The 27,003-nt window shown below is 37.2% G+C and overlaps 1 protein-coding gene across 6 annotated transcripts in view; it reads right to left on the reverse strand.

Moving 5' to 3' along the window:
- The window catches only part of fhod3a (formin homology 2 domain containing 3a), a 100,637-nt gene that overhangs the window by 37,123 nt on the left and 36,511 nt on the right, over positions 1 to 27,003 (reverse strand). For all 6 annotated transcript variants that reach the window (XM_038286821.1, XM_038286820.1, XM_038286819.1 and 3 more), the window contains exons 4-8: positions 13,663 to 13,730; positions 13,038 to 13,143; positions 1,924 to 2,018; positions 464 to 575; positions 239 to 333 (exon numbers count right to left, since the gene is read on the reverse strand). In XM_038286821.1, the coding sequence (XP_038142749.1) occupies positions 239 to 333; positions 464 to 575; positions 1,924 to 2,018; positions 13,038 to 13,143; positions 13,663 to 13,730 (476 nt within the window). The remainder of the gene's footprint in view (positions 1 to 238; positions 334 to 463; positions 576 to 1,923; positions 2,019 to 13,037; positions 13,144 to 13,662; positions 13,731 to 27,003) is intronic.

The following is a 27,003-nucleotide window of genomic DNA, read 5'->3' on the forward strand; positions in this document are numbered from 1 at the left end:
TTCTGGGAGGCTGTAGATGGCTGCAGCGAATGATTATTTTGCAAATAGACTACCGTTTTTTCCTTTAGATAATTTAGCTTATTTAGAGCAAAAATATGAGAAACATCTAGCGATATTATAAAGTTAAACTGAAGAACAATCGCTAGTTAGCTTGGGAATAAAGTTTATTTTTAAGGCTTGTATATCTTTACTTCGGTGGGTGAAGGAGTTCAGTATACATCAGAGAAGCTCTGCCTACCTTGTTAATGAGCGTCATGGCATAGACCAGCAGCTCCGTGTCCACTCCATCTTTCTCTTGCAAGATCTCCATTGCATTGGACCAAGGCTTGCAGCCTGGATGTCCCCACAACACAATTATTCATCACAGCCCAAAAAAAATCACATTAACATTTAACCCAAACCCAATAATATGAGGTCCCAGCAGCTAATATTAAGCCTCTAATGAATTTATTGTGTTCTGTACCTCTCTTTGTGTCCACAGAGGCGATGGCCTCTATGAGCAGCGGGGCGTTGGACTCAGAGTACTCCACAAACACCAGCAGCAGCTTCAGAGCCGTTTTTACCACCAGACGAAACTAAAAGGAGCAAAACAAAACATGTTTGGAATTTTACCTCTTTGGATTTACATTTCTGAAAAGTCAGCGCGCAGTATTTTTATTTATTTATTAATTTAATTGGTGGCTCTGGGCCCCTAGGCTAATTCCTGCACTCTTTTTTTATTCACGTCTTGGCAATTTCTCCCCTCCTGCTTTTCATTTTTTCCAAAAAATTAAACCATTTAACTCCCTTAAACATAATTGATCAGTTTTATAAATCAGCTGTTTGTACTCTTTGATAAATTTAGGAGATAAATAGTCATACACTGGAAAAACGATCTAAAAATAAGTAAAAATTTCCTAAATTAAGTCTATTTACCCTTAATTTAAACAGAGTTTGCCAACGGAATGAGTATTTTTACTCTTAAAATAAGATAATTATATATTACATGCCCTTGAAATAAGACAATGCAATTGAATTTTCTTATTTTAAGTGTAAATTGTCTCGTTCCATTGGCAAAATGTCTCTTTTTCCTCCTCAATCCAACAAAAAATGCACTTATTTTAAGAGAAAATGATAGACTTTTTCCTGTGTAAAAATTCTCAAATTTCATGTATTCTAATATCACTACAGTACAGTCTGATACCTGTCTTGTTTAACTATATTGAAAAGATAAACTATAATCCATATTAAAACCAAATTAGCCCAGAAATGAATCCCAAAAACCATCTATGGTGATACAGTGGAAGATGACTCCTCTTCCTTCCTTTTGAAAGTTAGAAATGCATTTAACTGAATTCTGAAGCCGACTTTTTTATATTCAGTTTGGTTTCTGCCTTTAAGACATGATTTATGAATTGAAAACAAAGAAAACAGACTTCCTTTAGCTGCTTGTTTATTTATTTATGTTTTTTTATGCATTGCTACTTTGGGAAGACATAAGCTTGTACACAAATACAAGTTGCAGCGATTTACCTTCTCAGGAATAAGAAAGCTCCGTAATGCATTTCAGAATGGAAAGATAGTCTAAAGATAAGCTATTGCAAGGTTTATTTTAATGATATGATTAAAGTTATGGTTAGGAAAGTAGTTGTTATGGTGAAACAGATTCCTTACAGGGTCTTTTTATTACTCCATACCGCATGTTCGTTCAGTTCACTGCATATATTTTATTATCTGTAATCAGACTCTCTATATAATCAACAAAAGAAAAAAACATGAACCACGTCAGCTGAGGGCAAAGGCTCCTCTCACAGATTTGTTTGTTTGTGTTTTTATATTTTTTTGCACAGCTGCTAAAAATACGTTTTCCCAAACAATGGGCGGTTGTTCAAAGATAATGACAGCCTGCAGCCCTTTTTTCCACTTTCTCTTTTCGTGCCGTACCTTTGAGCCAACCAGAGCGTAGAGCCACTGGATCGTCTCCGGATGGCTGATGACACCGTTCATCCCGTCCACGTACAGCATGATCTGCCCCAGAGCTGCCAAAGGATAAAAAGGATACACAGTCTTAGATGACAAGCAATGGAAACCAAACAACTAACATTGCTTCTGACAAAACACAGTTTAATCTTACACTTTTTTTTAACCTAGTTTTTCCCCTTTCAATAGATGCTACATAAATACAGGTGCTGGTCATAAAATTAGAATATCATGAAAAAGTAGATTGATTTCAGTAATTCCATTTAAAAAGTGAAACTTGTATATTATATTCATACATTACATACAAACTCATATATTTCAGATGTTTATTTTGTTTAATTTTGATGATTACAAATGACAACAAATGAAAATCTCAAATTCATCATATCAGAAAATTAGAATATTACTGAAGACCAATAAAAACAAAGGATTTATAGAAATGTTGGCCAACTGAAAAGTATGAACATGAAAAGTATGAGCATGTACAGCACTCAGTATTTAGTTGGGCCTCCTTTGGCCTGTATTACTGCAGCAATGCGGCGTGGCATGGAGTCGATCAGTCTGTGGCACTGCTCAGGTGTTATGATAGCCCAGGTTGCTCTAATAGTGGCTTTTAGCTCTTCTGAATTGTTGGGTCTGGTGTATTGCATCTTCTTCTTCACAATACCCCATAGATTTTCTATGGGGTTAAGGTCAGGAGAGTTTGCTGGCCAATTAAGAACAGGGATACCATGGTCCTTCAACCAGGTACTGGTAGCTTTGGCACTGTGTGCAGGTGCCAAGTCCTGTTGGAAAATGAAATCTGCATCTCCAAAAAGTTGGTCAGCTGCAGGAAGCATGAAGTGCTCTAAAACTTTCTGGTATGTGGCTGCGTTGACCCTGGACCTCAGAAAACACAATGGACCAACACCAGCAGATGACATGGCACCCCAAACCATCACTGACTGTGGAAACTTTACACTGGACTTCAAGCAACGTGGATGAAGTGCCTCTCTTCTTTTCCTCCAGACTCTGGGACCTTGATTTCCAAAGGAAATGCTAAATTTACTTTCATCAGAGAACATGACTTTGGACCACTCACCAGCAGTCCAGTCCTGTTTCTCTTTAGACGCTTCTGACGCTGTCTGTGGTTCAAGAGTGGCTTGACACAAGGAATGCGACAGCAGAAACCCATGTCTTTCATACGTCTGTGTGCGGTGGTTCTTGAAGCACTCACTCCAGCTGCAGTCCACTCTTTGTGAATCTCCCCCACATTTTTGAAGGGGTTTTGTTTCACAATCCTCTCCAGGGTGCGGTTATCTCTCTTGCTTGTACACTTTTTTCGACCACATCTTTTCCTTCCCTTCGCCTCTCTATTAATGTGCTTGGACACTGAGCTCTGTGAACAGCCAGCCTGTTTAGCGATGACCTTTTGTGTCTTGCCCTCCTTGTGCAAGGTGTCGATGGTCGTCTTTTGGACAACTGTCAAGTCAGCAGTCTTCCCCATGATTGTGTAGCCTATAGAACTAGACTGAAAGACCATTTAAAGGCTTTTGCAGGTGGTTTGAGTTAATTAGCTGATTAGAGTGTGGCACCAGGGGCCATCAATTTTGAACCTTTTCACAATATTCTAATTTTCTGATATGATGAATTTGAGATTTTCATTTGTTGTCATTTGTAATCATCAAAATTAAACAAAATAAACATCTGAAATATATGAGTTTGTATGTAATGTATGAATATAATATACAAGTTTCACTTTTTAAATGGAATTACTGAAATCAATCTACTTTTTCATGATATTCTAATTTTATGACCAGCACCTGTAAATATTTATAATCTGTCTGATTTTTGACAACATCTTTTTAGTTTTCTTTTCAATTAATACAAACTATTTGTTTGTTTTTGTGTTGTCTCCCTTCCTCCAACAGGAGGCGCCTGGTTCCGGTCCGCCTCCTCACACACCTGCTGACGGTTACCTCGTTAACGGAGTACTCTGCTGATCTGAGCTGCTGATTGTCGCTACTTGACGCCAGAGTGTTTGCCAGTTTTGGGTACTCTAGCCAAGTTGAGTTTTCGATGAGTAAGCCTCAGTTCTTATCTACCTGAGTTTTAACTTTGTTTTTTGTCTTTGCCTCTCGGCAGGAATTCATCCTGCAAACTGGGCCTTTTCGGACCTCCACTCCCAGGAAGGATCAACTGAGCCAGGGATTCAAACAGGAGGTTTGTATCCAGTCTCCTTGAGAGATCGGTGAAATTACTCTCTGAGCAAGGGAATCATCTTCACTACGACCCGTTCAAGTACAGCAGGAAATCTGAGTGGCAATCAGCGTCTCCGTTCACCTACACCGTCCGAGTTCTGGGTAAACCCTGTTCCGCCCTCCACCGAATCAGACAAGCTCCGGAAAACAACACACAGATTGCAGTCAAAGATCCTTTACTTCTCTGGAAACATGAGTCATCAACCAGATCCTCTTCTTCAAATCAACAAATGAAATTTCCTACTCAGCCTGAACTAATAGTCTGCCTTCCTCTCACCTTCCAGTTCCGGCAAAGCAGAGTTCAGAGCAACACTGCACCGAGCTGAATCTCTTCAATAAAATCTGTTAAACTTTTCATCTGTGTGTCTCTGTTTGGTTTCTCTGCATGTGGGTCCGAGCTTTAGATAAATCACGACAATGTTAGCTATTTGCCATTACATTGTAACTGGTTTTTACTTTAGATTTGATCACAAATCATTCAGCAAAAAAATTTAGGATATTTTATTTTTTGAGACAATCCTTAATGGGAATAAATGTTTTAATGCTGAAAAGCCTGCCTATGTCACCTTAAATCCAACTGTTTGGTGACTGTCTGGCTTTTGTAACTAAGAAAACTTAGTTGAATTCCTTTAATCTAATGAAAACTTAACATTAATCTGTAACATACCTAGATTTGCTAACTATTTGTGTCTACTATATCTATTTGCTATATTTCTTTTGTCATATCTTAATATTGATAACTGTTATACTCTTAGTTTCATATAGGATTGCATATACCTAGTAACACACCCTCTAAATTAGTTAAATTGTTTTTTTTTTTTTTGATCAGTTTCATGTCTGCTGTTAACCTCTTTAAACCACATGTTGCACCAATATGTAAACGTGTTCATGAATTAAAGTTTAACTAAACAATATTTTAAACAGTAGTGACAGCAATAAACAGAAGTCCTTTATTTTATCTCCAATCCCAGAACAACTATTTCCTTCTTAACAAAGTGCTTACCAGTCAACCAGCAATGAACTTTAACCGCAGTCTACATGGCTGTATGAGGATGAGCCAGAAATAAAAAAAAGTAATTATGCACTTGTTATAAAGAATCTAAGTAGCACCAAATAATTCAAACCAACTTAGGTTTATATATGTACATATATTCCCTCTTTCAAGTGCTTAAAATAAACACTGACCCTGTAGCTACCTGTCTTAATAAACTTTCTGTTTATTACACTTGTTTTGCCTCTACTTGTTCAAATAAACATCAGAAAAGGTTAGAAAATAGTGTTTGAATTACTGCAAAAGCGATATATCTAAAAAAAAACAACCCTGCAAAACTAAAACCAAAAGAAAACCTTAATGGCGGTACCTGTAAATAAGTAAATTAAAGAAATGAGAGGCACCTGATTTACTCCTTGGGACAATTTTCCAAGATCTTTACTTATGATCACAAACAGTCAGAAAGCTAAATATAAATTACAGCATTAGCTGTTACTTTGCTTCTTAGGTTTTTCAAGGTCAAAACATTGTTAGCCGTTTGTTAAAGCGAAAATAAAATAAAACACTGCAATAAATAGTTGAAGGGGGAAGAGGAAAATCCCATCATTCCCCACGAGTGACGCATGTGAATGTCAACAGATACATTTTTTTACAATGAAGCAATTCTATGACAATGTGAACATTGATACCCCTCATGGGAATGAATTATTTTTAGTCTATCATTAAATGATATTTTACTTCTTTTTTTTTTTACAACACTTAAGTCCTTTAAAAAAACAGGTTTAAACTGCTTTTGGTGTTTTTTTCAACCTTAGTTTCATCTGATCATAAAATTTTACTATCAGACACAGATAATCCAAGCTATAACAAGCCATAGATAAACATATTCAGATTTCTCAGAAGCGATAATCCCAGTGAGGTAAAGCCACATCTTACAGAAAGCAAACAATAAAACTTAACAATCCTTCTGGGAAAACACACAATTATGATCTTATTACTTTATGTATGTAACAGTATAATGCAGTTGCATTAATAGTTGACTAATACAGTTATTTATTTTTTCTTTATGTAAAATATCAGACCAGTATAATATGAGTAATTACATATAGCAGTTTGAAATCCTGGTTTTATTTAAGTGAACAAAGTAACTACTCTTATTCTTAACTAAAAAAATTATAAATCACCACATAGTTTGGAAATATAAAATTAAATCCATGCACTTCCTCAATAAAAGCACAATTATGTAGGTATGCATGAAGCTACAACTGGTGTGAAACTAACAAGTGATGGGAATGGGCCGCTTTTCTGCTTTGGAATGTCGACCTACTGCCATTCAGCAGAGAAACCTGAAATCTGTCCATCAGTATACGATAAGGTGACCAGATTTCTGAAATGCAATCTGGGGACATTTCCAGCTTGTAGACAAAAATAAATACATATTATCAAAATTAAAATAGGAAACAGGGACAGTAATGGTATCATAAATTTTTGCATATTTATTAATATTTAAAAAAACAAAAATCAAGTGTAAATTCAGGAATACGCTTCTTCTATTTTCTAAGATTGATAAAATTAATCAATCAATAGTGTTTCTTAGTGCCATCTGGTCTTTCATTCTTCTCTGTCTGCTTTGCTCTGCATCTTTTCTTTCTAGCTGACATCTACCTGCTCTCTGTTTTACTCTTCTAAATAGATTTTTCCTGCTTCTTTTCAACTGTTATTTCTACCAGCGTTCCTATTTTCTTCTATTCTCATTCAATCTCCTTCAGTCTTCTAATTTCTTCCTATCTTCGTCTATCAATCCTACACTAAAACTAAAAACTAAAACAGGTAAATTATATATTTAAAATTCCTTCCAAACTCATTTAATCTCATCTTACATATTATGATTATTATGATGATGGTGATTATTATTATTTTTGTTATTTCTCCTGATTAAATACTAAAAAGGCTGATTACCACAATATGTGGAGCTACAAGTAAAAAAAATCTAATAAATGAACATTAAACGTTTTCTCTTCCTCCATCATTCTCAGATCATGCAGATCTTGTCTCATTCCGTTTTCCTTTCACTGCCTCTTATTTATTATAATGAGAAACTTTCATATATCCAAACTGAGTGGTAGAAAGGTAGACCTAAGCCTGGAAGTCTATTCTCATAAATCACATCCATAAAACAGCTAAACAACTTATAACTCTACTTAAAATAACTATCTGAAGATCTAAACTAAAGGCTACCTATCATAGGGTGACCATATTTTCATTTTGAAAAACAGGACACCTTGGAGCGGGGGGGCGGCGGCGGCGGGGATCTCTGTTCCCATGCATAGGCCTAGGTAATCCTACAATAACATGATATTAACAGTTGATTTAATAAAAATGCTTTTCAGTAAAAGTCAACAGCAATAACTCCAATAACAATAACAATAATTTTATTCAAAATGTATATATTAAAAATGCTTAACAATTCCTGTAATGAATGAATAGCACTAATGAAAGAAATAATGTCTCATCTAAACATCCCTCACTTAACAATAAAAGTTAACAATAACTCTCAACTCCCAATATGATGATACTCAGCCTCAGCAATGAACGAAATAATGTCTGTTCTGTAGTTTATTGGAAAAAATAAACAAATGAGCTGAATAACAAAAAATACCTCTTGTGTGGCAAAAATAACTCAAAATGTACCAAAAACGAACAAACATATCAATAGAATATCTTGACTTTCGGAGTCCAGGTGGCTTTTCAGATCCCTTGCACCTCCATTAGACACCGAGACATATGTGCCTGCTTTGCACACCGTGCACAAGGCCTCCCATTTGTCTCGATCCGGTCTGAAAGCGGGGAAACTCTTTTGTAAATCGTTGGTAAACATACATTTGTGCCTTTGCATGTTGTTGGCGTACTGACAGGCACGCTATCTATATTCTGATTAAGAACAGGGCTGCCCGCACTGGCGTGGCTCAGGGGTGACGTCACACGCAGCGTCGTGCGCAGTGCCCTAGCGCCTGTAAATTTAATGGTCCAGTTAAGGTAATTTAAAAAAACAGGACATTTCCTCACTTTCTAAAAAAAAACCCGGGACGCCCAGGACAGGACGTGAAATACGAACATGTCCTGGGAAATACGGACGTTTGGTCACCCTAACCTATCAGTTCGCCTAAAGAACATCTTTAGGTGAAACCTTGTTAATCCCTGGAGAACCACAAAACCAGATTAGCTCCTTACAAGGAGTTTGCAATCATTCTGTTTAATTTTATCTGAGTCGATTTACTCATGCCAGCTGCAGCCAATGGTCAGTCTTACTTGTTGTTGTTTAGCTTGGTTTGATTTACATTTTCTGGTCCTCCGGTAAAACAAAACACATCAAAGCCTTATTTTTCATTAACCTGGGCACAAAACAAACATTTATCACAATGATCAGCCCAATCCAAATCAAATGAACCGATTAAAACGCTCAACATAACACAGGGCAGCTGCGACCCGTTGTGACAAAGAACTTTTTCGTCTGTTTTAAAGAGGGTGCGCTCTGCTCTTTCTACCGTAATAACAGTCTACACACGTTTTGCCCCTCATTCATAAAACGTTAAAAAAGACATTTCCGGGGATAGCTTTAGCCGGGCACAGCTGGTCCAAAACGGGGACTGTCCCGGAATTAGGGGACATCTGGTCACCGAAGTATACGACTTTTAACCGAATTGGATTACCCCGCACAACAATGATCCGAATCACACCTGCAAGTTCATCTTTAAACGACTCAAAAATACAATTAAATTTAAATTATTAAGCAAAGTGATGTGTGCTAGATATCCTACTTATAACTTACTGTCAAATAATTACAAGATATTTAATGGCAATTGCTTTCGCTATGGGTGGATCCCTTCAATTATCATAGGTGAAAATTGCTTTTTCACATAGGGCCAGTGCATTGCTCACTGAAAGGATATAATCATCATTTGAAAGTAGAGTAAATGTATTTTTTTTTTTCTGTAAATAGAATCAGTTTGCTGATTTGCAAAATAATGAAAAAAACTGCCAAAATTAAAGAAGTTTGTAAGGAGTTTTTTTTTTATTATTCCAAAGTACTGTACAATAAAATAGCTTTTACAGCTTGTATAAGCAAACAGAAACTGGACGGCACATGTCTTATCTCACTTTACTCCTGAGTATAAAAGCACCAAGGCAGAGAAGCTCACACATCCTGAACAGGAGAACAAGCCGCTCTCCAAACATGTATTTGGACCTTGATCTGAAACTTGAAGTTCTGTCTTTATTTCTGGGACAGATTGTTAAACCATTCGATGAAAAGAAACTTCGAAAAAAGAAATCCCTTTTTTTACCAGTTGAGAATTTTTTAACAAACTCCATCTTCTTCCAGCACAGCCCTTATGTCAAAGAATTTTTCATTGACGAGGAGGAATTTTTTGACCCGCAGTATGACTACGACTTTACCAAACTTTCTGACTCTTCCGTCTGTATCAGAGGGGGTGAGCCATACACACGACCAAAAGGCTGGTACCGTATGGCCTTGAAAGTCCGGGGTAAATATCTGGACGGAGATGCTTGGCTGGGCAGTGATGGATGGAGGAGTCACTCCGTGTCTGGGGAGTGGCCCGTTTCCTATCATGGAACGTCTTTAGACGGGGCCAAAGGGATCATCAGAAGTCACTACAAAGTGGGCAAGGGAGAGTCATATGGGAGAGGAATCTACTCAACGCCTGATGTACATGTTGCCGAAAGAGAGGAATACTCCAAGACCTTCAGATCAAAGACAACAGGAAAAAACTACAAAGTGATCCTCCAAAACCGCATAAACCCAGATGCATTAGTGAAGCGCTCAAAGAAGGACTACTGGCTCGTTCCTGTTCCTAAAGGAACATCCTGTGAAGAAGAGAAATGCATCGTGGAAAGTGCTATCCGGCCATATGGCATTCTGATTAAGAAAATCAACCTTTGACCATGAGGTCCAAGAATATCATTGTTCCCTGTAGAAAATAGACATGCAAATCAGGATTTCATTAATCATTATTGTGAAACAGTGATTCAGTTTAATTTGCATATTGCCATTTTTAATTGATTCACTATTGTTGCTAAGTTCTTGAAAGAATGATAAAATACAAACAATATTTTGTTGTACTTGCACAAGTATTTATACATGAGAGTCAGATTACAATTACTATGTTATTATTGTATTAGTATTTCTCTTTTTATGTGAACAAAATGATACTGAAACGTCAAAACTATATAATTCATTGTTTGTATTCTGTATATATTTTTTTCTTTAGTGATTACTTCTTTGAAATTTAAAGGTTGGTTTCCAGTTCATTTGAAAAAAAAATACAAGTATTTTATAGGTTACTGTATAAAGGCTCTTGTTCCTGCTGCTTCACTTCCTCATTAGTTTACAGGGGGAGTTCTTGTTTTATCACCGCTGATAAAACATCACACAGTATGTTATAAAATAATTATAAAATTCCCATTAATGTCCTACTACATAACTCTAACTTTAAATAAGTCATTTAGAATAGAATAGAAATATCATTTTACTTCCAACAGTGATGATATGTAGCTTATTAAAGAACCAATTGAAAGCATACCCCTCTCAGGCTCAAATTAAGTTGTAGTTGCAGGAAAAATCTGATATTTGGAGAAAATTATCATATGGGGTAGTAATATACAATTCAGACTTTTTTTTTTGAGAAAGACCTACACATGCAATGAATTCTGGGATGTTGCAGATTTGCAACAGTGGCCCGGAGTGGTAAATTAACACTGAAGACTGAATCTGATATGAATGTTAACTTTATTTGAATGTCACAAACAAAAAATTAACAAAACAAAATTCGAAAAAAAATATTCTCTCACATAATTAGAGACAACTTTTTTCAAACTTTTTCTTCACCGACATCTCAAAACCTCTTGAGAAGGCTGTTTCTGTTAAACTGTTGCTCAAAATATAGGCAAACTAGTAGATAAAGCATGTAGTACCTGTTTGGGCACACGTTGCACATCCACAACATTGAAATCGAGATGCCTCGAAAAACCCAGAGGAGATAAAATCTACTAATTGGCATATGTCATATCCATACACATTCATGATTCATCTTACAGTATGTAGTATTGATTTCAAAATAATGGAAATTGGTAATGATACTTATATAAAATTGGTACTTAGAAAATATGTTTCAGTGACATCAAGGACTCAGCCATGTTGAAAGTGAGTCAGCAGTGCTATCTGGTGAGCTGGAGAGAAACTGTTTGTTGCAAATGCACAACTAAGTCCTTCTGTTGTACTTCTGAGTAACAAAAGCTCCTAAAATATGGATGTGGAGTAAGTAGCTAAGTAGCATTTAGCTGTTGCAAATCTGCAACATCTGCCTGGAGAGGGTTAAAGGTGCTCATGAGACAAAAACAGCAGAGTAAAAAAACTCACAGATTCACTGTGCAGTTACCAAAAAACTTGATATCAGGCCGATAAAAACTGTTTTTAAATCAAAAGAAAACAGTAGTCCATAGAGAGAGAGAAAAAAAAATGTACAAAGACATACTATATTCTTCTCATGTATTTTTAACCGTCACATTTTTCTGACGGGATCATTGTGACCTGTATTTGCACCAATGGCAATATCTATTCAATTCTACTCTATTCTATTGTATTTTCCACCCTGTTGTCGCTCAGCAGCTCATTGCAGGGCTGTCTCTGCTCTTGTCATTTAATAAAAATACAAATAAGTCTTACATTTAATATTTGCTTTTCCAATAATTAAATTGGCTTATAAATGCTTTGTTAATGGTGTAATAATGATGTATGTTGATTTTCTATAGCTAATCTGATATTTGTAGGGTTAGAGACCCCACAGATATACAAAAATGCCATGTTTGTTTAAGTGAGAAGAAAGGATACAAACTATAATCACTAAGCACCTTATTTGTATCATCAAATTTTACTTTTAACAATGATTTTCTATTTTAACCTTAGAGTTCTCCCACTTGTTTAGGGATTTTAAAAGAATTGTACCAAAAGAGATTTTCCATTTAAAATTTTTACACTTGCTATGCGCAAAAATATGAAAACCGTTGGCATAATGCTTTATGTAACGCTAAAACACATTTTAAAGGTTTGCTTAGTGCTTTGATTTTAAATGCAGACCTTACAAACTATAAGATAAAAGCTGCGCCTTTCACATTTGTTGACACCCCCGGGTAAAAATGTGTCAACTAAATTCTTCTACAACTGCAGTAGCATTGGCACTAAATGATACAATGATAAATGAAATTATAATTTTGTTATCAAAAGTTATTTTGATAACATTCATTAACCATATAACTGTTATTGACCAAAAATCTAAGCCTCATCTGCTTAAAACAGAAGAGAAAAAAAAACAGATTTTACCATTGAAGGTAAAGCAAGAGGTTGTAAATATTTAAAGTATGGCTACTAACTCACATGCACCAAGATCTACATTTGTTTTATCAAAAGAACTAAAACATTAAGCGAGACAGTAAGACTACATCTGGATACAGGTCTCTCCTGACACAATGAGGTGGAGCAGCCATTAAAAATATGTAAAGATCTCCAATATTCATGACTAGGAAACTGTTACATCCGTATTTCCAGTGTAAATTCATGCTAACACTGTAAAAGATTATTGATTTGTAGGTTTTCAGCACCTTTTAAGCAGAAGTATTACCAATTTACTGTTCAAGAAAAAGGATTTTAAAATAAAACAATTTTTTTTGCCTTTGAAAATGCTTCGAAAACCACATATGTTTCCAGATGTTAAAAATATATAGTGTTTTACTTTTGGCTTTTTGTTTAGTCATGAAAACAGCAAAAGATTTACCTCTTAATATGTAATTCTGGTAGTTCTGGTCGGCCTCTGCTCCCACTTTAATTAGACATGTCAGCCCTTCAGCCATCACAAACTCATGAACCAGATCTTTGTCATCCTAAAGCAGAGGGGGGAAGAAACACACAGCCTTTATTTATAAAAGGTTTCACAGGTTATGTGCAAACAAAAACAAGGAAAGGCTCATTTTATGTGGATATGTTATATGGATTTAGCAATTCCTTATCCCACCACGTGATAGCAGTAGTGTGCAGGATAAATATTGTTATAATTGCTCACCAACCTGCCAACAAATCTGCTGTTTTACCTTGTTTGTTTGGTAGTGTTGTTTATTTTACTTAGTTTTAAAGCTCTTTTCTACAAATTCAGACAGGTTGAACTTAACCACTCGTGGAGATGAAAGCATTTTCTTAAAATATAGATTGTCTCACAAATGGTAAAACAAAGTGGCATTTAGTTTAAGTGACTCACTGAGTTTGCCGCTCTAAGAACTAACAGAGAAGCAACAAGACAAACATAGGGAGATACCTCATCTGATCCCCATCATGTGTCTATAACAACCACTCATTTAAAGCAGTGACAAACTGAGAGTAACTGCATATTTTTTTTTGTGCGTTACCTGGAAAATTTGCTTCAAAGAGAACAGAGCCCTCCTCAAGTCCCGTCCGTTGGAGTTATAGAGTTTCTCTGCAGAGAGAAACAGAAGAAAACACCCGTTAATGATACAGAACAAAGGCTGTAACACTGCACCATCTTGACATTTATCTCCCTGAGCGTGTTTCATCTCTCTCCAATCCACACATGTTTTATTATGATGCGTGCATCAATAAAAGCTGCAGGTGAAATGGGTTTCAGCTGTGAAGAGGTCGTTCATCTGATGGAGCCAATCAGGCTTCAGAACTGTGGTAATATGAGGCGAGCACATTGATCAAACACTTGTACTTAGTGCTCAGTCAGTATTTGTTTAAAAAGTTTCCCATTCACAACCATACATACGAGGACATCCATGCACTGTATGGAAGATTGAGGTTGTATTGGAATGTTAATCAGTTGCTGGCTGGAGTATTTGGGTCGAGACACGGTAGTTTTTCAGGGTGAACGCCTTCAACCTTTATAGCAAAAAACTGATTGTTAACCTGTTCTTCCCCTCTTCCAGGGGCAGGACTCAATACCTTTGTTTTAAATTCCTTATATATATATATTTTTCCTGATACCTTGTTAAAAAAATTCTTATCTCCTTCCCTGCATTAGCATCTGAATCCTTTCTATAACCAGCCTTAGGCTCATCGTCTTCTACATAATTTTAGAAGGATGGAACAGAGGGATCTTTTCTGTTTGCACCATCTTTATATTGGTCACTCACATGTTTTCTATAGGATTTATAGTTAAAGAGAGTTAAATAACTCAATGTGTGTTGGCTGACATACTTATATATATATATTGATTAAGCTATACTGATGAACCTTTTGTTTATTTATAAATATATGCATATTTTCCAGACCATCTAAATCGCATCATCATCTAATCACAGCACAGAGTTCCAGTTAAACCTCATTCACTGTAGTTCATGCAGCTTAGGTAGTATCTTTATAATCCCTAATCCCAGATCATTTACTGCTTTGGCTATATAAAACAGCAAATTTAGGCATTTGGAAATAAAAAACGACACACATCTACCTGTCTGTATTAACACGTCTTTCCTTTTGTGTGTTATATAATAGAGTATTTTGGTGCCAGCGAAATTAGAACTATATATACAAGTCATCAGGTGATATGATGAAAACCTGTATCACAATAGGTCAATAGGTTATAATTCCAATAAACAAAATAAAAGCCTCAGAAAGCCAAGAATGCCCACAACAGAAATCTGTACAAACTTATGATTGGTATTGTACCAATATTATAAATCTCCTCCAATGTGATATTTTAGAAATATTTCCTTTATAAAGCAAAAATAAACTACATAAAACCTGGAACAGTGACAAACGCTAGACTGTAATCTATTCTAAAAATATTGGAAATGTTATATTACTGCAATTGAATAAAATGATGATATATTATGTCCATCCGTCCATCCATCCATTTTCCATCCGGGATCAGCGTGACCCTGGACAGGTCGCCAGTCCATCGCAGGATATAATATATATTGATGTTGAATTATTTTTCAGCCCATGTGCTAGTTCCTTAATATTGTCATACATTTATATTGAAGACTGCTGCTATAAGCAGTTCTGTCCTGTATACATTCATTCCAATGCTATACATGGTAGCAACTAGCTTTTTAATGAAAATGTATTGAGCAAAAAAAACATTTCCTTTATATTATATAGATGGTATTTAGGAACTACAGTATCAGTTCAATATCACTTTAAAAACCAGTTAGATTTCTGACTCACATTGGAATGCAGCACTGCAAAAAAGCACAAAAATGTCCAAATGTGTTAAGTATAAAATCATACAGCTCAAAATAACAAATCAAGCATATATTAGACCTTATATTCTAAATAAAATGGACAAAGAAAAGTGTAAATTGTGCTGGCATGGCTGTGGCTCAGAAGACACTCTGCTGCATATGCTGTGGAAGTGCCTTCCTGTTCAGACATTCTGGAGGAATATAACTGACACATTGTCTCATATACTAGATATGGAAATATCACTTTGCCCCCTGGATTGTCTACTTGGAATAAAGACTGAAGACTCTACATCAAAGAATGTGGACTATATCGTATCACTGGGCTTTTTAGCAGCCAAACGTATAATATTGCTGAACTGGAAGGAAAGGAACTATAATTGTTTTGATGTGCAGAATTGGAACAAAGACTTTTTGGAATTGGTTGCTATTTAACAAGCCGCCATAATCCTAGATAATCAACCAGATTCCAGATTGCCTGGACCTCCGCCCACACTGAAAATGTATTTACAAAAACGTACAAAATAACCACCTGTTACTGTCCTGATAAGTGACCTCTCTAACTTGTGTATTATGGCAAACTCTGTACCCCCCATGGATAAATGTGGATGTGTGTATGTATATGTGTGGTTGTATATGTGTGTATATATATGTGTATGATTTGTAACTATATGTATGTATATATGTAAACAAGTGTTAATTTATAATAAAAAACAAAAAAAAACATTTCGATTTGATCAATTTTATTATCCTTTCTGCTTTTCACTTTCTTCAAATACTAAGATTAGTGTTTGAAAGTGTTTCAAGAGAAAAACTGAAATATTTCGGTTAGTAAAGGCTCTTTCCAGATCCCCCCCCCTTTGTAAATCTGTTTTTGTCCAGGATGCCACTGTGTAGTTTTCTAAATGTGTTATAGTGACTTAATCTGCTCCAATATTTAAAGGTAGGTTAGTGCGACAATCTATCAGAGCGTGGAAGGAAAATATGTGGCTCCAAACAGTTTTTGGCACGGCTCCACGGTACTGGTTGCTACTCTAGGCTAACCCGACTACAGGGTCAAAATCATTATCATTCCTCACTCAGAAATTGTCCTGCAGAGGTTGAGACAGACAGGCCTGGAAGTCTATGTCTGAGAGATTAGCAGCAGCATTCGTGATATGAATCTCTGATAGCCGACATAGTGGTGCTCAAATAATGAACGGTCATCAAATCACCCACATGATTTGTCTTAAAAGGTTGGAGGGCCACTATAATGAAGGTAGTGGTTAGCTACCCTCCCAACCACTCCAAAAACATATTTAATAAAACATTTTGTCAAAAGGTCTGAAGAGCAGAGTGAATCTAAAATGTAAAGATCCATAGATAAAAAACTTTTAAAACATTTTATCGGTTATGTGAGATTCATAATTTACAATTAAAATAAAAAAACAAATAAAGACAGACGTGGTCATATGTGGCCATACCACCAAGCAGGGATTTTCCAAAATCTATCAGATTTTAAGGACATATCTTTGCCTAAATTCTCCTCAGGAGGCAAAGCCAACAATTTTCTTTCACATTTAGACCTTTGCCAGGCCTGTCCAGAACTTTATTCCCCTCTTGGTCCTCTTGATTTAACTTTTTGTGACAGTGAGGCTGAAGCCTCTTCACCTTCATTTTTTAGCAGACCTCTGAGAGTTTGGGATTAAAGCTTGCAGGTATTGTAGAAATATTTATATCTTCCGGCTTTTCCCCAAGAGAAAAGGAACACCAGAGCATGATGCTGATTCCACCGTGTTTCACTGTTGGTACTGCATCCTCTGTGTGTTAGGGTTGCAGTATGTGTGGGTTGTTTTTCTGTGTTTTTTCCTCTCCCCACCACCAGGAGGTGCCCTGTTCTCATTGGGCCTCCCTGCACACCTGCTGCATGTTGGGTCATTACCAGAGGAGTACTTGAGCTGCGAGCTGACACCACCTCGACGCCAGAGTGTTTGCCAGTATTGGGATGCCCTCCTGATCCACTGGATAAGCCTGGTCCTTCTCCCCCATTGGAATGAATCATTCAAGTCACAATGAGCAAGGGGAAACCTTCACCAGATCTGTTGAAGCCCACTTCAGGAAAACTAGTCCGTGACAGTCCGTTCCATTGCTCCTCTGGACCCAACGCAAGTCTGCCTGTCTGCCCTCCAACGTGTTCATTCATCTTTGGATAAAACCCCCCACAAAATGGACCCAAGGGAAACCAAGCACCTCTCTAACTTTCCGGTTCCGGTTTACCAGACCGCTGAAGTCCCACTGCGTTAACCCAAGCATACAATCTCTCTCTCTGTTTTTGTCAACCTCTCAATAACCTGTTAACTCTTCCCCTGGGTCTCTGAGTGGATTTCTGCATGTGGGTGAGATCTTTAAAACCCATCATTACACTGTGTGATGTGCTGTGTTGTGTCTATGCTTACAGGCCATACCAGCAACTATAGTAAAAGTTGAATTTGATCAAAAGCTAACGTTTTCAGTCAAAGGGTTAATGGATTTTTAAGCCAAGTTTAGAGGTTTTCTTTTTAAGAGTTACAAATTACAAGCCTACTTAATCCAGCCATCTGGAGGATTAAGGAGATTCTCGCTGACTGGTTTCAGCCTTCTCTTCCCACAATGCTTTGCTGCTAACCCTATAACACTGTGAATTCCTAGGTGTTTTTAATGCTATCTTTGCACAAGATCATTCTTTGCCAAACTTCGCTCATCAGACTCTAGTACTCAAGCAGGTATGTACAAAACAATAAAAAATGTGATAAGTGAGAATAAAGGTCAACACTGTATGTACATTAAAGGTATAGTGGAGGATTTTTGCCATTTTTTGACAAGATGCACCTATCCATTAAAAAAAAAAACGCACATTAAAAATCCTGTACTTGCTCCTGAGAGGGAATGTCTGTTAAACGCGTGTGAGAGCGTGCATGAGTCCATTTCTCCTCCTGCACACTCTTTTTAAAAGTTCCTGTTTGCCTATCATATAAGCTTACTTTCCAAAAGAAGATTTTCAATGATGACTGACAGAATGATGGACCACTTATTTTGATGATCCACCAAGAAAAAGAACATCCTCCACTATACCTTTAAGGTTGTCAAAAAATTTTATTTCTCTCTTTATTCTTGGTTGGATCTTTACTAAAAAGGGTGTAAACACTTTCGACAACCCTTATAAAACTTAGACCAATGGAAACTGGGCATAATCTTCCACGTCTGATTTTGCCCAGGCTTCCCTGGAAATCAAGAGGCCACTTGAATCACCCATCTGTCTGCTGGGCATCATTGTAAAACCCTTCTGTGGTGTTTGTGTTCTCCATCAGAGAACGAGTAGCGCTGTCAAGGCAACCTTTACTGCCAGCCTGCTGTGCATCTGGAGCGTGTCAGCAACAGTGATAAGCTTCAACCTTGGCTTCATTCATTAGTGATGCCGTCAGATGTACAAGTTAGTTCTGTTCCACGTGTAAAATTCAAAATCATCTTCAAAACTCTTTTTGCGGTCTATCAGACGCAGGTGAACCAACAGCCTCGAACGAGGACTTACGGCTGTTTCAGAGTCCAGCAGTGGCAGGCTGTGAAGGCTTTCAATGCTTGCCTAAAATCAATAAGAAACATTAACCTGCATTCACAACCTACACTTTAATTTTCTTCTATCCAACTGTGTTCATTTATTCCAAACAATCCATTCTCTAAATTTTTTAGCATTTTTCTTGGCTTTCATGCTTCCATTACAATTATGCTTTTGATATATTTTTGTCCAATCATATTTCAGCTTCTTTGTGTTGCCATGTCAATCAGCAGCAATCAGCAGCGCTGGCTGTTTTTACCTTAACAATAGTAGGGAAGAACGTTTCCTTCAACCAATCAGATTTGGTCAGTTAGAGAAAAATGTTTACAGCCAAAGGTACTGACAATCTGCATTTTAGGTTCGCTTTTGTTAAACGTCTTTCTGGTCTCGATAGCAGATACTAAAACTTCCTGCACAAAGACAGAAGGATGGAGTTTGTTGTTTGTTTGAATGTGATATATTTTAGTTTCATGGTTTATGCTCTATTTTATCTAGAGTATTAGATGCATATTGAATCAGAACGGCTACTGATGTAAATATAGTGGAGCTGTGGTTATAGGGTTGAGGATTGCGTTTGGCTTAACTTGGCTTCTTGCTTTATTGAACTCTGGTTTCTGTTATTAAAATGCAAAAATGCAAATATTTATATATATATATATATATATATATATATATATATATATATATATATATATATATATATATATATATATATATATATATATATATATGAACTTTATCTACTTCTGAGTAGATTAAGTTGAGGGGGTACCCACTGAAGGCCTAGGTACCATATGCACCGCCCACCACTTGTGTCCAGGCACTGGTGAGCATGTAACTGGACAACACACAGTAGTTGCCATTTTGCTCCAGAGGAAATAGCTTTTGGCAAGCTAAATACTTAACAGACCATTTCACTATGTTAACACCATAGAACAGGCATCCCCAAAGTCAGTCCTCAAGGGCCGCTGTCCTGCAGGTTGTAGAGATTCCCCTGCTTTAGCACAGCTGATTTTAATCAAAAGCTGATTAACAGGCTTTTGTTCAACAGAAATCATCATAATCAGCTGTGCTAAAGCAGGGAAACCTCTCAAACCTGCAGGACAACGGCCCTCGAGGTCCGACTTTGGCGATGACTGCCATAGAAGCTTGAAAGGGTAAAAACACATGACCCTCACACTCACGCAGCTTAATGCAGATGTTTCCTTTTTTTTTATTTTTATTAAAGAAGTTGGAGATTGCCTGAGTGTAAAGCTTCCTAAACAAAAATATGAACAATTCACCGGAAAGAAGCAGGAGGGGACACCCTGTGTAGGTTCCAGTGGCAGCTCTGTAAAGATTCAACATCCAGATCATCTACAGAAACTGCAAGAAAAATACAGTTTCACTTGGATTTTTCACACTGACCACCAGTCTTACTTTTCTTACTGTCTAAAGAAAAGCTTCATCCCCCTGGGATGTGACATTGTGGGCTGTGAAGACGCTGATGTGTCACGTTGGTTCATGTGAGCCAGAGCAGGGAGGACAGGAGCAGACAGACCGACGAAGTAAAAACAGAGAGGCGCGTTTCATTTTTAGGCCCTCTTGGGTATTTTTACGGTTTTGTTTTGGAGGGCTAGCAGCTCTTGTCCACCCACGTCCTCAGATGCACTGCAACGTATCAGTCCAGACGTGTCATTTAGGACAAAACTTCATTCCAACATCATAATCTTCTCAAAGTAGGGTGATAGTCAAAGAAAAGAATAGGTTATCTTCATTGTTTCTTAGGCATTTCTTGAGATTTTTCAAACTCATCAACTATAAATCTCCACAATTCTAAATACTACTGCTCTGAAAATGTACTTCCAGACAACATGAGCAACATTATTGATTTATGATTGCGATAGTAGAGAAATTTATTTTCCTGCTTTGATTAAAGATGTGTTTTTCAAACGACCAAACATTCCTGAGGAACAGGATTAATCTATGAAAACGCAGAAAAGTATTTTTTTGGTTGAAATTCTGAGCACCGATCAGGTTATAAGTAAAAAAAAAAAATGTATTTTTGTGTGTTTGTGTCTAATATCCCTAGAGATAAACCAGGAAAACAGCTGGTGGCCTTAATTGGTTATATCTTAACATATTTCTTATGGTTTATTTTATGGTGACCAGATTTGGGTTTCTAAAAAGGAGCTTTTTTTTTCATTTTGGGGGGGTTTGCTGGGCCGCTGACTGGACTGCACTGGGTATTCGAACTGAACCATCAGCTCCGGGGCTGGTCTGCTAACCCGGGCGGACGGGGGCAGGCACCCGACCCGGTAATGGTATGCTTCCATTACCCCACTGTGTAAGGCAGGCGGGGGAACAAGGGGCCACCGGTATCCAGGCTACTGTCACCAGGTTGGGTTCGGTCGCTTCATCCCCGGCTGGCTCCCTTGCCCCGTCCATTCTTTTGTTGATCCCAGACAATTGTGAAATTCCCCCCTGGTCATTTTTTCAGATATGAAAAGTAGGACACGTGTGGGGAAAAAGAGGGCATCTGGTCACCCAACTTTATTTGCAAGTCAGGCTACTGTAGCTAATGATGCAATATACAATCATGTGAAGGTTGCTGTGATGTCACAACATATGTAACACTAGGGCTGGGTATTTAATCATTATTATTGATTAATCTAGTTTGATTAATCAAATGTTTGGAAAATCCAGATTTATTTTTGACCAATGGACTATTTGGGTAACCTGGCAGTATCCAGATTGATATGTGTAGAACTGACTTGAGTTTTACATTGTCAATCCGGGATGGCTGCCGTTCAGTCTGTCCGTGACAAGGAGGGACGTTTAAATACAATGCTTCAAGCTGATTGGGTGACGTGCCAGCTAGTATCCGCCTTACATAATACACCACAGCCAATGGTAGCAGCAAATTGTGATGTTTCAGCGGCGTAAGCTGATAAATCAAACTTTTTACAATATTCTGTTGGAAGAAAAGCACAGACATCTTCCACATCTACAAATACACAAAGTGCTTCTCTTTGCTCCTTTTTTAAATGAGAAATCGTCACTATTTTAGCTAAAACTGAGTCAATTGCAGCATCAAGGATGATAGAAATGAAAATATATTTTGAAAGCAATACATGTCATTTGTACTTTTATTACACACTGAGATGAAAATACTGGAAAATCAAGTAATATGATTTGGTAGGAAAGCCAGACTATGACTATGTGTCGTCCTGCTATGAAAAGCCTTCTAAAACCTTTCCTGCATTAAACAAAAGTTCCTACTGACATATACTGAGCAACCTTCCTGACCAAAAGCCCAATCAGAAAACCATTCTGTTTCTGATTAGTGAATCTCAGCATTTAATGGTTAAGCTGACCAAAACAATTTGTTTTTTTTTTACTACAGGAACATGACTCAAAGTTAGCCATTTCCAGTACCAAGAACCTGGCTTTGATCTGGTATCATCAGGTCAAAACAAAATCGAGAGTTAGAAAATCAACAACAAATCTCTGATCTCCAAATATATGGGTTAATGCACTTTTCATTATTGAAGATTTAATTACCTATATGCAAACATAACTGGAAATGTTTGAACTTGTGCTCGCCTGTGTGATAGTGACCTCGGCAGAGGAACAGTGATTCCACGACTGCCCAGATCCAATCCCTCCTACTCCTCCTGTCGCAGTGAGATTAATGCTGTGAACCCTTCAGCTTTGCCTAATCCGTTAACATCTACTCCATCCATACGTTCAACCCAGATAAAAGGCAGAGCTTTGTCCTCTGCTGTGAGACGCAGAGAGCTAAAGAAAGTTTGGTCGAGTAAAATATTTTCACCAACTCTGCAGAACAGAGGTTCCCTGGGTAACTGCTGTCTTATTCCGCCGAAAAGCCCTTAGCAAACAGTTTACTGCCTCTGAGCTTAATCCTCAGTCTTAACGACAGGCAGTCAGATAAATACATGTTTCTCCGAGGACTCGGTTTATTCAGGAGAATAAAAGTGAGGCTGTGCAGGTGTACAAGGAAAGATAATGTAGAGACATGCCCTAAGCACAGCAGAGGAGCTTTATTCTCTCCTCTCTGAGGATGAGTATGAAACTTTTACATGACAATGTTCTACATCCTCAAAGTCGTCTTCCAAACACGGAGTCAGCTCTGAAGAAAGGAAAGAATATTAGGGTGCTTACATTGTTTGTCTGCTGAATGCAAGCTAATTCTAAAGGGCTTGGTGTGATGAAAACAGAGATGCATCCACACAGATCAAGTTACTTAGTTTTGTCACATATCTTCTGAAAACTCCTTAAAACGTACCCATACCATCAGAAAACAATAATTTAAAATTACATGAATTTTCCAGTTATTCCATATAATTAAAAGCGATTTTAACATTATGCCAAAAAAAAAGTAGCTTTTACTCTTACCCCCTCTCCCACCTATTGCTGCATTCAGGCTGCCGAAAGATTTCTACTATGACGTTGGGCCTTATTTCAAAGGATAAACCTCATGATGATGTGAACTAAAACTGAAGAGGCCTACAAATAAAAGTGTTTGTGTTTTTTTTTAAAGATAAATGCTTTAACTTAAACCCCAGTCTGACTGTTAATACTTTATTCCAATGAAAAATAAGACTGAGGTTGAGCTAACTCCTGTTTCATTGTTGCTCAAGCTTCAGATACATTGAGACAGAAAACATGTGACACATCAAAAGCTAAAGAAAAATAGATGCAGTATTACTAGTTGAGTAGTTAGTTACATAGTAACTTTGATTTAAAAAAACATACTTTTTTTAACTTTATACTCTTACTTGAGTAAATGTCTTAGTTCATCCATTATGAGTAAATTCACTTTATGAAAACAGGCTTCTTTTAGACAGATATCCACCATTATAAGACGCACTTTCTTCTTTTTTCTACTCAAGGCCTATTGGTTAAATATTATTTTCCATCTGCTGAATCTGCCCGTATACAATAAACAGTATACTGTAATTTAACTTATTCTTACCGAATGTAACTACCGGTACTGATCTTTTAAATTTTATAACTAAAATGTATTTTAAAGAACATTTATTCTACCTACACTTTCAATTTGTAATCACTGTATTTTATGTGTTTATTTTGATTTTATTCTTTGAAACACCAGAATTTGTATAGCACTTTTCTTTAAAATTTTTCAATCAAAATAATCAGTACTTGAGGGGCCTTTTTTACAAAACAAATGTTCACTCTTACTTGAGTAATTTACTTAAGGGCGACTTTTACTTTTATCTGAGTAAAAATAAAAAAAAGCAGTGCTACTCTTAGTTAAGTTATTTTTTGGGGGATACTTTTATCAAGGCTCCGAACAGAGGACCCAGTTATCGAAGCAGATAGAAAGTTTGATTTCTCAACATTTATTAAGCAAAATGATTTGCAGGTAACGCTGAGGGCATCTAAGGCAGGAACCTCTGGCCAGCAGCCCAGACGGTGCCAGACGTTGAAGCCCCCGATGCTGGAGAACAGGCAGGAGATCTGAACCGAGCAGATGAAAGAAGGCAGGATAAGCCAGAGGCTGAAGCCAAAGCCGGTTTTGAGGATGTGCTCAGGAGTCAGGGCCAGAACGTCAGAGATATCAAGAGGTACCAAAGGGAAATCCAGGACGGGTGTCAGGAATCAGTTCAAGGTTTGGTAAACAGGCAGAAACTGGCAGGAGTCCGAGGACAGGTCAGATAAACAGAAAAGAATGGGAACAGGCAGGCTCAGAGGCAGAAGGTCAGGATCAGGTAATCAGAAACACTTAGATACGCTGGAAAACTCACCTCAGGCTCGAGAATAATCTGGCACTGATAACTGGTAGAAGGCAGGTTAAATAGAGACTGGAGCAGGTGGATCAGATGAACGGTAATGACAAACTGGGTGGAGCTAGGCAGGTGAATGAAACGAGTAATCAGGGTGGTCATCATCGCCAAGATCATAACAACTTTACCTTACCTGTTGAAATAGGGAGCACAAAAGTGGAGTAAACTGAGAATAGAGCTGTTTCTGTAGTTGGCCCTTATGTTTTTCCTGTCCTGTTCACCTGTCCCAAATGCAGATGGTGTTTAAATTTTAAACCTGTACTTGAGTCAAACTTGACTTTGACTCATTAGTAGACACTAACTTCCTCTCCTGGTGTGAGCTACAGACAGCAGCGCTGACAGGTAGGTTGGTGATGTGCTGCATGGCTATTTTTTACTGGGGGATGAACTGATTTGAATTAAAGATTATTAAAAGAAAATTGTTATAATGAATGTGTTAAATTGGGCCTAAAAGCAAAAGACAGAGTTTGAACTCCTATGCTAAAGCAACGTCCAAGAATTCCTAGACTAGGTTTTCTGTACTGATCATAAAATATTAATTTCACTCATTAAAGACTTAAGAACTTGTAAAAATGACTTTAGGAGATCTCTGGTACCAATAAGGCCTCATACTGCCACAAGTATAACAGTTTACAAATAGTTTTTAAAACAGATACCATATCAGAGAAAGTGCTGAAGAGAAATGAGTTGTCTTTAGTCGTAGGTAGCCTGAGCAGAAGTGGATCCAACAACAGTTGCTTTTCTCATTCAAATTAAGAAATAAGATCATTTCTTCAGCTTTGCTATGTAAATCCCCTGAAACCGTAGTCCTCCTACAGTATGTAAGGTTTCCATTATTTGAAAGCCATGTCAAGACAGCCAACATTATAGAATGAACAATCCAGGATTAAAATCTAGGATTAGCATGACCTGAGCAGGTGACACTGATATTTCTTGGCTTAATTTTGTTAGTGACAAATAAAACACTAGAAATGAGAAGTGAAGTCTAACTTCCTGCCTGTTTTTCTGCTTCATCACAAAGTGCTTATTTTAAGGAGGGTAGTATTGGCATACTCTGGTAAGGGAACAACTGTAGTTTTTGTGACATTTGCTGGATTAAAAAGATGTTCACTATATACATGAAGGTACATCAGTTTGCCAAAAAAATAAGTAAGCCATAAAGGAACTATATAAGGTGATAAAAAAAACTAAAGCATCAGCAAAAAAGAGTAGAAAGCTACATCTACATCTAAGTAGAAGTTAAGGTTTTAACATATACTTTTTAGTCATTAATACAGGGTTTTATTCATATAGAATTGGAGTAATAAATTAAATCTAACCCAGGTATTCATTTGTTTTAGAAAGAAATCTACAAAACCATGAATGCCAGTAGGAAATACGCACCTACAAGGAGCAAATTATTCCAAAATTACCAAAACTAAATCAACCAGGATCAAATCAGCTGCCCTTCCTTTGACTTCAAAGACCTATTTCAGAAGAACATATCTATATGAGCCCACAGGATATTTACAGATAGGCAGACTCAGGGGTCAACCAAGGGTAATATTTTTCTGCCTGATCCAAGTGTCTGTTTATCAGGCTAAAAGAGGTGGATCACAGCTGGTAGCCCCATATCTAATCCCAGTAATAGCCGCTGACTCAGATTTCTAACAGATTTCATTGCACCCCTTAATAAAAGCCCCTAAACGGCTGTCTGGAACAATCAGTTAAACCTGGTCTGCAGCAGCCCTGAAAATAAGGAATAGAGAGGTGGGTGAAGTATGTTGGAAAGCTGGATTAAATCCCCGGAAGTCTTTCCTTGTCTCTGCTATCTCTCTAAATATAGGAGATATTAGGTGTCAAGCATACTGTAATGACCCAAGAACCACAGTTCAAGCTTTGCTGAGGTCATGCTTTAGAGCATATGTTTCTGCTGCTTTTTCAACTGGATATTTTAGAAGATATACCTTTCCCTAAAGTTATGTCTGTGAATATTTCCCTTTGAAGACAATGCAACTCAAAATAACTTTACTTGTGTATTAGCAGTATTACTGTAACATCTATTACCAGATTAAACGTGCAAAGCATAATCTGAGATTATGCACAACGTTGGAGTAACAGGAAAAACATAACCCCCTCTATCAATCCGCCATACGATTATATTTTTAATAACGTATTATATATTACATA

This window comes from Cyprinodon tularosa, unplaced genomic scaffold (assembly GCF_016077235.1).
Source record: "Cyprinodon tularosa strain WSP-4 unplaced genomic scaffold, ASM1607723v1 ctg230, whole genome shotgun sequence".
Lineage (NCBI taxonomy): Eukaryota > Metazoa > Chordata > Actinopteri > Cyprinodontiformes > Cyprinodontidae > Cyprinodon > Cyprinodon tularosa.